This window comes from Tetrao urogallus (genome assembly GCF_951394365.1).
Source record: "Tetrao urogallus genome assembly, chromosome: 7".
Classification (NCBI taxonomy): Eukaryota; Metazoa; Chordata; class Aves; order Galliformes; family Phasianidae; genus Tetrao; species Tetrao urogallus.
This window is the reverse complement of record NC_136820.1, coordinates 7,730,261-7,744,671: the sequence shown is the minus strand read 5'-3', so window position 1 is coordinate 7,744,671 and position 14,411 is coordinate 7,730,261. Positions and strand designations below refer to the sequence as shown.

The following is a 14,411-nucleotide window of genomic DNA, read 5'->3' as shown; positions in this document are numbered from 1 at the left end:
AGTTGCTGATTACTCTTTTCAGAGCCAAGAAGTACTGTGCCCCATTCTCTTTGCCCTCTCACCACACTGTACTGTCAGCCTCCATCACTACCAGCCATCCCAGAGATTTTCCTGCCAAGATTTCTGCGTTGTTAAACAAACATTTTAGAATATTCATTAGTGAAGTAAACCTAAAGGTGTCAGCAATTGTATTCTACAGTGCACGTTAATTCTGCCTGACCTATCTCCACCTAACCTGCTATCTACAGCTGAGTTGCTATTTATACATTTTCTGAGTGCATGAAGAGTTATCTCAGTATTCTATCCCTAACAGCTTGTTATCCAAATGGTTTCTTTTCCTTCGTTTGTCTTCCTTTTCTTGGCTTGGTAAACCTAAATAAAACTTCATTTATACAAATTCACATAATGATTTTATCACTGCTAGTTGGACAGTATATGTAAGATTTGGGGCCAAAATCAGCCTGGAGAGTCAGAGTACAGCCTCGGGAGATTAAATATTTATTTCCTCTATCTACAGGGACAGGAGATAATAAACAAGTAAATCACAGAAGTCAGTGCCTAGAATGGCACCCAGTTTATTTTAAAAAATTCTGAGCAGCTTAACCGTGTGACCCCCGCAGCAAAGAATGCCACAGGTAGCACAAACAACTTTCTTCTGTTAAACTTTAACAATTGTTCCTTCTGTTATGACACAGTTTTCAGTTTGCATTATGGCTCCCAGCTCCCTCTTTCTTCCTTTTCCTCTTGAGCACTACTCTTTCAGAGCGCCCCTTTTATGCAGACCCTCTCCTGCCAACCCACATTTCCATGAACCAACTTCAGATGGATCTTGTCAGCTCCACCAGAGTTGGAACAACAACAGTGTAAGTAAAAACCCTGTTACGAAAAAGTGCATCTTCTTGTTTCAGATGTTAAAAGAAAGGCCTTGGGGACAGAAACAGATTAAACTCAGGCAGCCGTGTCTACTAGGTTTCTCAGAAACCTTGCCAGTTCAGGAAACAGCACTAAATGGCTGCCGGTATCAGAAAGAAGGGAGGGAAAACAGCCATGCTGGCAATCTGAGCAGACTGCTTTTCTGTGGAAGACGTACAGAAGCGAATATCTCAAAGAGGCTCCGACAAGGCCAGCGATATGGCTGGTCTGACAGCACGACGACTGCTTCTAAACAAAGAATCTTTAACAGGCTTTTGGACTTAAAATGTCCACTAAGGCCTTGCTGTTCCCCCTCTGATGCTCCTCAAGATGAAGTATGGTCCAGAGCAAGACAGTTCAGTCAGGAGATATCTCAGACACGAATGCCTCTCTGCATCTCTCCAGGAGCCAAGACAAGCATTAATGGGATTAATTAGACCTGCTGTTCATCATCAATAAGGGAGAGGAAGAAAAAAAAAGGCACGCATTTCTTTCATGATATAACCATAAATCCATCAGGGTCTCAGCCCCAGGAAATACAAGAAGAGAGCTTCAAGTCCAAAGAGTTTTAAGAGATGCATTAGATGAAAAGAAAACTATGAAGAGGGGAACTAACAATTAATTAGAATTGGGTAAGAAAGGGAAAGGAAGGCTACAGTTTGTCAGCTCTACTTTATTGACACTGTATTTTTAAGGGTCGTACAGGGAAGTATCCACAGAAGCAAGCAGATGGTACTCCAACTCACCAGTATTGATCACTTAAATAAAAGTCATCCTGATCACACAGAATTATGGTTATTTAATAAATACAAATTCCAGTGCTAGCTGAACAGAGGGTAAAGAGCATTAAAGATTGAGTTGTGTGGGTGGCTTTCTGGTTTTTGTAATAGCACCAGGGAATCTGCCACCAAGATGAAAGAAGTCACAGACCAGAAGGGCTGTGGCCATTAGCTGTGATCATTAACTATACAGGGAAATGAAGGAGATTTAAGGTTCTTCTGAAATGCTGCAGAAAGTTTATCTTCTCTGAAACTCAAAAATATGAGCCACTTAAAACATCTGTTCTAGAGGAAAAAAATACAGATAACTGAGTCTCCCTTTGCAGCCTTTCCTGAAACAAACAAAAAAGAAATATTCAACACTTATTGTTTAAAATAATCCTACAGCACATATCCAACACAGTTCTTCCTGAGATTACTAAGCCAAAGTCAGAAAACTGACACGCATTTACATGCAACAAGGTATCTCTGAGGCAGGCTTCTCTCACATAAATTGAAAAAGAAAGAAAGAAAAAAAAAGCTTTATCTTTGATGAGCAATTTGATTTAATTTCAAAGTTTAGTCTAACTTTTGAGGTCAGTCACACTTTGAGCAGAGACTTGGGCCAGAGGAACTCACAGGTCCCTTCCAACCTAAATTATTCCAGGTTTTATATTTAGGCTTAGGCTTATCCAACAGCAGACCCCGACATTAGTTTCAGCATTTCAAATCGATTAATAAAAATCTGAAAAAAAAGTGAGTCCATACAACCTGAAAGTATCACGTTTTTCAACATCATACATGCCCATGATATCTCATCCTAATGCGCTTCTTGATTTTCATGGTAAGGAGGAAAACATTTTTCCATACACCATTAAATCCACCTACTGAACAGTCACACTGCAATTAAGCTGCATGTTTAAGCCCTTTCTATCCAAAAAATGTCATTCCATCCAAAACCGCTGTTCACTAACTGGGGGGAAAAAACAAAAATTAAGAACTTTGATACCAACGCTGCTATTACATACGCTCAAATAACATCTGTGTGCATCTGTAAAGTATGCATGAATTTGTACTTACACATACTTAAACAATGTCTGGTTTTCTAAGTGTCATATTTTTCTCTTAATTCATAGATAACTACAGCACACGTTAAGACCTCTTACAAGATTTATTATGACAGTGAATGGCAACATAATATCACAGAATGTACAGTTCTATACATTAAGAAAGATGTATAACGATGTAATGTATTAAAACTGAAACATATTCTGAATATTTTTACAGAACCTTATCTTTTTATCATTCCTTTGTAAATAACAAAAGAATTCTGAATCAAAATCTCATCAAACTGCAATCTTTTTTTCTTGTTTTTATCCAGTGCAGTAGGAGACCTCATTTTGTACAATAGCTTACAATACAAAAAGCTACAATTTCCTTTGAAATTCATCTTCTAAATAAAAAAAAAATAAATTCTGAGTTACTGATCACTTTTGTGTGTCGTATACTGAACATTCTGATGGTGGAAATCCCTGGTGATGGCGTCGGTTTAGAAAAACATGGTATAAACAGTGCTGAAAAGAGTTAGATTGCAGTTTAAAAACAAGTGAGCTGTTGTGATTTTCCTATTTATTTGTTTATGTATTTTTTAAACCAGCAAACTCTCAGAATCCATCATCGTGGAACACTGAAAGACAGATAGCATCAGCAGGTTTGAATTTCAGAAATTTATGGACAGTGAGTTGATAAACAGTTGCCAAAGAGAAAAGGCACAGATGTACAATGAGTGGGGATGTGAAAGCAGTAAGATGTAACCGACCACAGATGGAAGCCAGGCCCCACTGAATGAACCACTGCATCTATGTCTGACTCCAGCTGGCATTTCTTACATCAGGGCAGTCAAAGGACTTAAAACTTTTTCAAGAACTGTATATGGAATAGGAAGAAAAAAAAAAGAACAAATAACATTTTAAAAGCAACCATTCTCATAAGGATGGGCTGGGAAGCAGAATAAGGAACAGCAGCAAAACAACGTTCACTTCTTTAGAGAACCAAATTACTTGTTATATACAGTATTTTAATAATTGATGCCTTCACCTGGGAAAACAGATCGTGACAAGGCAATTAAGTACTCTTATGTAATCTCTTTTAATCACAGAACAAGCATTAGTACTAAATAGTGAGAGACAGAACACTCAAATATTCCTTAATCTGCTCTATTTTTCCAGAACATAATCCTTGAATCTTATCCACTAACACATATCCTGACTCTCATTGCTTGTAAAGCAATTCACAGCAGCTCTGAGTACTATCAAAAAAATCCAAATTGTTGTGTCCAAGTTCCTAAAACAGTCATGTCAGCAGCAGGGAGTATGTGATGTGGTTCTTCATAAAAGGATGCCACCATGGAAGAAGCTACATGCAACACTGGCTTGTTTCCTCTGGAAGTGAATGAAGTCCTGCCTCTTGTCCCCAGGTTTGTACACATGTCCTGGGCTGCCTCATCCCAGGTGCAGAATTTGGCACTAGCTCTTGTTCAGCTTCAGGCACTTGGCGACTGCCCAGCCCTCACATATATCAAGATCTTCCTGCAAGGCCTCTCTGCCCTTGAGGGAGTCAACAGCTCCTCCAATTTAGTGGTGTCCTCAGACTTAGCGTACACTTGAGCCATGCAAACAGACACCATCTCCAGACCAAGCCTTTCCTTGACAGATGAAGCACTTGACCCTGCAGAGAAGAGTGTGACTTTAAAGGCTTAAAGATCATCCCTGATAGCTTGCTTTCTAACATCCTAAAATACCCAACGAAAGCACAGGAACCACAGAGGGGTTGCACATCTCCTGTTTATGCCACCTAAAATATGCGCTTAGCATCTTGTTCCAGTTAGACGTACAGAGCAGTGTCTGAGAGGCTGCTGACACGGCAGAGCACTACTGGGGAACATAGCTACTGCCTTCCAGAAGCCATGATACTGAAATCATGGAGCATTGGCAAGAAATGGAAACAAACTGGGAAGAGATTGCTATTTTCTTCTGTTAGTGTTGCTTGGGAAACTGATTCCCCCACAGCCCCATCTGGAGAACCAGAAGGACACCAAGAGGCCAGAAGGGAGCTACTCAGGGACCACACAGGGAAGGGGAAGCAAGGTCTGGGTGAGGAGTAATTCCCTTCAACAACAACCAAAAAATCCACCAAAACTGTAACTTCACTTGAATAACTTCTTCTCCACTGGAGAGTGAAGCTGAAGGTGCAGATCATTCCCAATTAAAAAGAAAACCACCCCTGCCGCCCCACTGATTTTGTAAAATAATGTTGAGCTGTCAATGAGGAACTGACAGCAGCTTCAGCAATGATGACGTATGGAAAATGTTAAAAAGAAAACACTGAGGGTGAACTCAGTGAAAATACGAAGGGAAAAATCACCCAAAAAATAAAACTAGGGAGCATACTGTTACGTGCAGTTAAAGAAATCTCTGAACAAGCGGATTAACAGGCCTGGAAAGGTTTCTCCCTGGAAGACAGCAGGAGAAAAATACAGACACAGTTGATTACTGAAGACCAGAAGTCTGCACATCTACAATACAAGATTCCCCATCTCCTCAAATAAATGGTTATGGAAACTTTGTAGAAGTTCCTGGCAAAGAAAAATAACTTCTTTTCTTCCTGCCTCCACGCAACTTTCATCATCCAGCTGCAATGCAGAGGCAATCCCATCTAAAACCCTAGCCAAAGTAGTTTCTTCTAGCATCTGTAAAGAACCTTCTATTAGTACATGCATTATCAGCTCCAGCAGAGAATGGGAGGCAACACCTTCGTGATAGCTTACAAACTTCTGAGAGCCCTCTGAAGTACAGTTCTGCAGAAGGAAACTCAGCTGACAGAATGCAGGTGAGTTTTCACAATATTCTCAAGAAGGGGGCTTACAAGAATGAAGGTATCATAAAAATAAATAGAGAATGATGCACGAGGCAGTAACTAAGAAATGTCAGGCTGGGCTGTAAACGCACCATCACTGAAAAAGAAACATGTTGTGAGACAGTTTCATGAATACATTGGGTCAATTTTCAGGAAGCAGTAATGTAAAAAAAAAAAAAGATTATCAATAATTATGAAAGTAATCTGTGATGTAATGGAAACAAACATAATTATGCCATAATAAAAATAGATTCCTTCTCAGCTGTTTTGAATTCCTCAGTTCAAAAGCTTTACAACTAAAAGGCACTGAAAGCAGCAACAAGAACAATAAAAACTGTGGAACAGTGTACAAGAAACAAACCACAGAGGAGTGAAGGGACAGGGATAGAAGAGAAGGGGCATGGAAGATAAGTGAGACAAAGACAGGCAGTCAGTTATAAGAAGAACAGAAATTATGACTTACATTCTTAATGTATGTGGTGAGCAAGCATGAAGTTATTACATAGCCAGTCCAAAAATGAGTTTTGTCACACCATGCACAATTAAGCATTACTACAGTACACTTCAGAAGTCAAAGCACACATAGATTCAAAAACCATGAACTGTACAAAAACAGTGACTTTAAAGAAGACACTGAAGGCGACATCTATGCCTCAGCTGGCTCTGAACTCCAGGACTGTAGGCAGTTTGCATGTCATGTTGAAGGAGTAATCCCTACAGTATTATCCTGTTCTTACTTTATTCTCAGGCACCTGGAAATGGGCCACTATCACACACACATCTTTGATCTGAGTTACTGGAGTCACATCTGCAGAGCCAACACATTATGATCTGCGAAACTGGTGGTTCTTTACATTTTGAAGGAAGCAGATTTGTTTTTCAACAGTGCCCTTTAATTACTCTCAACTCTCTATTACCCTCAGTCAGCATTTATCATCGAGTTTTGGTCTTTCTGCTTCACTGATATGAGCTGAAAATGACCCAAACCTTTTTACAAGACATGGTGCATTCTGTAACCTTTTTTTTTTTCTGTCTGTTAAGCTTATAGAAAAGCTGATCATGCAGAGGTTTGACTTGCATACTGAGCATAATGGATCTTATAGGCCTTCATTTTGGAGATGCTCAGAAGACTCACCCCAGTTGAGGGCACTGCTTCTCAGCTTTTCTAGAAAATACTTTTGGAATACTTGGCTTCAGATGCCCACTGATGCTACACGTTACCTAGTGCCAGTATTTCTCTCCTGTCTGTACAAATGCTACCAAGATTGAATAAATAAATAAATAAACATCTTTATTTGCTCAGTCTCAGTGCACACAGCTACCAGGAGTGAACAAAAAGCTTTTCCAATGGAAGAGTCTGAGCGTGAACCTAAACAGCTCACTTGAGGCAAAAACAGAAGAAACAAAGAGAAAGCATTACAACCATCAGTAAGATCATTGAAATTTCAGGTTCCACAAGTAACTAAAATATAAGCCAAAACATAGTAAGACTTTGAAGCCCAGCACTGTCTGTAGCTAGCTACAAACTGCACTCATAAATCAATATTCCATGAGTACAATATGAGTCAATTTCCTTTACTGAAGTACAAAACCAACCACCCAAACAAAACCCTCCGCAGCAAAATATGTAAGTTCCGTAGCACTTTGCTGCAGCAGAAATACTATTCCACAGCATCCTAAAACATGTGTTCTGTTGATTTAGTTATTAACTTATCACAAATTAATCTTTGTATTCATAACCTGTCAAATTTTGCTGATTTCTTAACAATTAAAGGCAATGGTGGAAACCCAAAGAAGAGCAAGCTTGAAGTTTTGACAGGCAATTTAACATAACTGGTTGTGCAGGAGGACAAGATACAAGGTAATTCACACACATTCTGGACAAGGACATGAAGCCAGGCACTTCTGTTAAAAACAGCCTGTGATAAAACAACAATGTGAATGCCCTGGAACTGCAATCTGTTCTCAAGGACAGCAGCAAAATGAAATGAGCAGATAAGTGAAATTCATGCGTTAGGACTTAACTCCACATGTCCAGCTACCACTGCTAGGGTTAGGGGTGCAGCATTCCTTCTTCCTTTTGGTCTTAAAATAAGGTTACTTTTCACTTACCAGTTCCTATGTAGGATTTAAAGCGTCCCGATAGTCTGTGGACAAAGGCACCTAAAACATCTAATCCCAGTAACGCCACCTGTTGAAAAGAAAAGCATCAGATATACAAAACTGAAGAGCACAGAATTCTTTAGAGTATATTCTACAGAAATGACTAACTTCATAAGAAAACACGCTCAAGCACCATATCTTAAAGAAAAATGAAGCTCCTTATTAGAGTGCTGCCAATTTCTTAAAAGCTTTCATTAACGCAAATTTATCAGCAAATGTTTGGAACGGATCAATTATATCTACATTTAGCACAGCAGTTCAGATTTTTCAGTACTTGCCTTAAAATAGGAAGAAAATAAATGTTAAAACTTCAATGTTTCACTATTTGCAACTATAAATGATAAAAATTCAAGTAATTCATTAAAAGGACTCAGGAATTGGAAGTAGCTGTTCATCTCTCTGGGTTATAATATTAGTACTGTGGTTCTGCTGTTTATTCCTTTAAAAGAAGGCTGCCAGAGATTTAGCTCCACATGAAGTGGAAACCAAAGCTCCTTAGAAACAGACCAGCAGCAGGACAGGCATATTGCTTAGGGTCTCACCTCCTCTACCAGCTGCTGAAAGAAACATCCAACAGAAAGCCTCAGCAAAAAAATAAAATGAAAGAAAAAAATAACTGGAAGAAGTCTGGAAGTGCAGTTCCCAGACACAGAAAAGGCAAACAGATTAAAACTCAAAATAAATCAAGCTCTCGTGTGTAAGCGCTAATACAAGCAAGAAAAAGAAATATTTCCCAGATGCTGAGACTTGCTTCAGTCTGGTTACGTAGCTCATACAAAGCAATGACAACCTTTTTCTGAACCCCCAGCAGAATTCAGAGAAACTGGCAGTCTCTCATCACAGTGCAGACCACACCACTCCTCTGCCTACCTCCTCAGCTACACAAGTTTTCTTTTCTCTTCACTCGATATTGTTCAAAATTCAGAAAGCAGCACATAGTTCAAAATGCTACTGGAATTCTGAGGAATTCCCAGCTGTGAGCAGAAACCAGCTTGAGTTCAACAGCCATTTACATCAGAACCAGAACATGGTCAGAAGCAGCTGGTTAAACCAACCCACTGTGACCAGCTGGGACACGTCTTCTCACCTTTTATTATCCTGCACCCAGTTACAATTTTCGTTCCTAATTCCCTCCAGCAGCTCGCTGTGAACACACAACATACATTTTCACATCTTGCAGCTACCTCGGGGTGCTGCCCATGAAGAGGCCCATGCCCAAGAAAAGCCCTTCTGAAACACTGGCATTTGTAATTTCCCCACAAACACACAAGCAGAATTAATCCCTCCTATCAGCTATTTATTTCCATAGAATTTGAAACCTCATTTTCTTCAAAAAGAATGTTTTCTTAAAATCCTTCGCTGTAACAACTGTCCACCCTAGGCAACAAGCCAAAACCAATCTGAGTGGAGATGAATGGGAGCACAGGCAGCCCACACACACAGCATCACGGGACTCGTGCTTCCATAGGAAAACAGACTGCTAAGCCACCCATAAAATCCAGGACCTGAAACAACCACATAATGGGACAGATTTTAATGGATTTATTATTTCTAGACTAGATCTCCTCCTAAGTGGGAGGCACAAAATTCCAACTTACTTGGAAACTCATTTTACTACACGCTAACAGACAATAGCAAACATAAGTGGATGCTATCCCACATTAAATTAATATCTTTCCACTAAATAACTGCAGCTAAGATTTAGGAAGACGAGGAAGTGGAATACTATAATTGTTAACTTTAAATAACAAATCAGTTTTTAGGGTAACATCAAAGCTTCATAAAGACTCCTTCCTTTAAAGTTATTTTTATAGCTTTTCATGCTATAAAAGACTTCAGGTTGAGATTTTCTTTGAATTATTTTGGATAAACATTCTGTTTTCTTATGCATCTGTTTCCAGACTACAAATTCCACTTTAGACCTGATCTCCAATGGCAAACTGTAAGATAGCTTTCCTTTGTAAGTATTCTGTTCTCTATTAATACACAAAACTGCAGCCCTTCCCTCCATAAAGGCACTTAGAGAATCTCCCTTCTCCATGTTTAATACATTTCTTAAACCTCTCTTAAGTCCTCTATTCTGCAGATGAAGAGCTCAGAGACTTGCAACAGGTGACACATGTAAGACTGTCTTTTATTACCTATCTGCTTGTTACAATCCTGAAGAACATTCCTGAGTTAAGACAGCAAATACTTGGTGATGAATCCTTCCAACGCTGTGCCACTACGGTTTGGGGTTTGGTTTCTTTGAAGTCTCACCTGGGCACAAACAGCATTTGGAAGATCTGAGGCTCCATAAATCTCAGTGAGATGCCTGACAGTTATCAGAGGAAAATCCTACCCTGAGCATTACCATCACAGAATCTGACCACCTGCATTTTCCTTCCTGTAAGAGTAGTTTGACCCAGAGCCTGTGTGGTCCATATGTTTGTATCCCTCCTTGTGAAAAGGATAGTCTAATCAGCTCTTACAATGTAAGTCACATTTACATGGATGTTGCTGGTTCTTTCTAACTTGTCTATCAATGAATTACTTAGCAAATGCAGAGTTCTACTTCACTAACTAGTGCATATAGGCCACCACAGTAAATACTACCAATTTAAACACCACGCTGAGTGTTCAAGCGTGCCTTTTTTGGGAGCTGCTATCAGTTGGCATCACAGAATCACAGCAGGTCTAAGGAGGGCAGAGACCTCTGGGTCCACCCGTCCCAGCCCCTGCTCCAGCAGGTACACCCAGAGCACAGTGCCCAGGTGCTTCTGGAGGTCTCTAAGGAGGAGAGCCCACAGCCTCTCTGGGCAGCGCTCTGCCATCTGCAAAGCACCGAAGTGCTGCTGCGTGTGTTCAGAGGAAGCCTCCCATGCTCTGGTTTTTGCCTTCTGCCTCTTGTCCTGGCTGTAGGCACCACTGCAAAGAGCCCAGCTCTGTTCTCTGAGTAATCTCCCTTCAGGTGTTTACAAAGACAGCTGACATATTCTTGAGCCTCCTCACAGGAGAGGTGCTCCAGGCCCTTCACAACTCTCCTGTATGTCCACATCTCAACTGCGCAGGGGAGCCCAGAACTGGAGCCAGTACTCCAGGTGCAGCCACACAGATGCTGAGCAGAAGGGAAGGACCTCCTCCCTTGACCTGCAGGAAATGCTGGGGTACGTGCTATGGAACTGCAGCAGAACTGATCTACAAGATAAAGGCTCCAAGTGCTCCAACAGCACTGGGCCACATACCAATGTCATCATCAGCATGGCTCTTTTCCACTATCTTCAACTGGGGACATATCTCTCATAGTCTAAATAAAATTAACATGGTATTAAGCATGTTGCATGCATGTGTTCACGTGTGCAGTGTGTTGATTCATGCAGCATATTAACATGTACAGCACAGCCCTGACTGACATTCAAATATGTTCATATGTGATGTGCTCATGCATAAGCAAGACTTGCATGCTGACATATTTTGTGTTGTCACACCACGTATGATGTGTCAATATATGTCAAAAGTGCACGTGTGACACACATCAATGCAAGTCAACACAGTTCATCTCATATGTTGTCACATATCACATCCCTGTATTCTGTCACTGCTGATACTCACTGTCACGTATCAACACCCTGCATGTTGCTGCTTATTCTGTGCCAGTGAGTGCCAGCACATGTTCAGCATTACCACACGTAAATCAGTGTTTCATGTGCCCGAGTGTTCGAGAGTTGTAGCATGTCACACATCAACATGTGGAAGTGTATAAACGTAGGTTCACATCAATGTGTAAGTGTGCCAAATCATCACACGTTAACACATATCAAAGCATGCCAAAACATACAGCATGTCAACATGTGTCAAAGCACGCTGAAGAGTCCAGAGTGATGACATGTATCAAAGCATGTTGCTTGCCGAAGCATTTAAGAACACCACTGTGAGATAATAGATGTCGAGGCATATTGCCTGTTGATCTGTCAGCATACATCACATGTTGATACACCTCAGTCTGCTACATGCCAAAACATTTTTTTTTAAACACGTCACACGTTAATGTGTGACAATGGGTGCTGAAGCATGTTGCATGTCGATGTGCAGAAGCATGTCATGCATTGACACATGATGAGGTATGCCACATATACCAGAGGGTCAGGCTACCTAAGTGCGTTGCAAATTGACACATCACACGTTGATATGTGACTTTCCATGTCAACATACACCAGCATTATGTGGTCACATCCACACATCCACTAAAGCAATCTGCATGCCAAAGAAAGCATACTAACATGTTCTTCCCTGTGAACGGCACACTAACACACCAAAGAGTGTAGCATGACATACATCATCATCTAAGCATGTAGTGTTGTCGCACAGTGACATGTGACACCTCTTGAAGCTTGTCACCACATGTCCAAGGGCACTGTGTGACACGAACAACTCTTGTGTTCACACGTGTCAACATGTGTCACACTGTTACACTTGTCCAAACGTGAGTTATGTAAATGCTTGTCAATGACTGGCATGTTGACAGATGTCTTTTTCTGCGTTGTGATGTCATGACATGTATGATGCCACGTCACACGTTTCTTTTGTTAACACATCAGTCAACATATCTCATATCAACAATTGTCAAATGCCACCCCATGCTGACGCTGGTCAACAGATGTTGTATTTATGCATGTGAAAGCATGTTTGTTAAAACATGTCATGTGTCCATGTGTGTCATATGTCAAGCTGTGCCACATCAATGCATGTTCATGCATGGCCCCTGTCAACCACCTCTCAATTGTCAATTGTTTCCTTTTATTAAGTCATTTCCTCATTCAGCTCCCCACTACCACTTACGTGTATGCACAGAAGTTACAACTGCTGCTACTACCCTAAACTTGTTTCTTGACTCTAAAACTGCAGTGCAGATTTCCCTTCCTTGCTGCATGCTGTGAACTCCTCCTGCTGGTAGCCTTCGGTTGAATCAAAGACACAACACATACTTCCTAAAATGATAACAGATAAATACAGCAGCCACACTGCTGTTATTTTAGCATCTCCTGCATTTGCTGAGCTGACGAGCAAAGCTTAAGAAACAGCCTGCTTTCCAAGAAGCACAGAGTAACCACTAACTCCAAGGATTTGCTTGGGAATAACAGACAAACCACATTACCTGCAAGAGACTGTATGAAATCCAACTTTGTTTGTCATGCAATAGTAATCTGCTGCTCTGACACAGGAACAACATTCATTTACTGATTTCCTGCTGCAATTGAATAAAACATCTCTACTGCAAAGGTTAGAAATCCAAACATTGCTTCTCTTCTCACATAAGCAATACCTTGACTTCCCATCAGAATTTTGGTAGTAATTTTTACTACTTCTAGTCACACATGATTTAGCTGTAGATCAGCAAGTTGGCCTCACTACTCAATAATTACATTTTGAGAGGACTACTATTTGATTTCATGGGCTCTGAAATGGACCACAGAACACACACAAACTGCTAGCTACCACAAGCAGACTTGCTCAACTCTGCAGCTGAAGCTGTATTTCTCCAATGTCATCTTACAACTCTTCAGCAGATGTATCAAAGCAGATTTCCAGATTACTTATCTGACTCAGACACAAAACAGTTTGAGCTACCAGACTGTTTCAATTTAGATAATCCTGTAATTCTTTTCAAGTGACTGTTGAGTATGGCAGGTCTTCCAAATCTGTTCGGACTAGGCATCATTCACAGGGAAGAACATGCAGGTTAACACAACAAAGCTTCTAAGTAGGTATCAGTAATAGAAGGATAGGATACCCTCAGGAAAGTGGAATGAGTTTAGTGCTTGAAGTTGGCCCACAAGCCTGAACACAAATATTAGCATTGTTCCAGTCTTGTGATTGCCAGGTATTTCTAAGCTTTGGGAAAACAAATACCAGCAAAAAACCGCCATCAGTCAACTCCTAATGCTTTGCATCCAACTTATCTCCTCCTTAAAAAGGAAGATTACATAATTCACTTCCCTAAGTTTTTTTCTCCATTGCTCTTCACAGCCCTGGGAAAGCAGCCATTTAAAAACACAGACACAAAGACCTCTAGGTTGTAGGAAGAAAGCAAGCAGTCCCAACTACCACAAAACAAAACAAACCATAGTGCCAGAACGCTCAGCACACCATTCCCAGTTCAGTGGGCAACACTCTAGTTCTAATTAGGACCAAACTGAAGGCGTTCAAACATGCACATCCTTTGTGCTCTCGCTGGTGTCTCTGGAAGACACTTAATCACTGATTGCATAAGAACTCTGACGGACAGCTAACTCAGCCCGCAAAGCAACCCTTACAGACAGCCTTTAACAGCCTTCAACGAGGCTTCATCTCCCTCTTCAGAGTACTTCTAGTGTTCCCCAGCAAACCTTCAGTACCACTCCATCCCATTTCAGCACCCATCCACACATTCTTAATTCCACCTTACTGATTTGTCAGCTACTCAAACTGGTAATCGTGCATTCCTCTTCCATGAGCTAGATGAACTCACAAGTTTTCCCTAATCTGCTTCCAGAGTTCAGAACTACCAGTTTTGTTTTGCTTATTACAGCTCTGTGACTAGCTGCCAACATCAAGAAAGCAAAAGCACTATTTAAGCGGTCAAAATCTTGCACAAGCTGATTCAACCCTGCTGATAACAAGTCTGTACCTGTGTACACCACACCT

General features: G+C 40.7%; 1 protein-coding gene across 9 annotated transcripts in view; it reads right to left on the bottom strand.

Annotated features, from left to right (window-relative positions):
• CLASP2 (cytoplasmic linker associated protein 2) overlaps positions 1 to 14,411 on the bottom strand; it is a gene marked incomplete at both ends in the record, with an annotated part of 129,532 nt that overhangs the window by 113,297 nt on the left and 1,824 nt on the right. For all 9 annotated transcript variants that reach the window (XM_079537951.1, XM_079537963.1, XM_079537960.1 and 6 more), the window contains one exon: positions 7,698 to 7,776. In XM_079537951.1, coding sequence (XP_079394077.1) covers positions 7,698 to 7,776 — 79 coding nt within the window. The remainder of the gene's footprint in view (positions 1 to 7,697; positions 7,777 to 14,411) is intronic.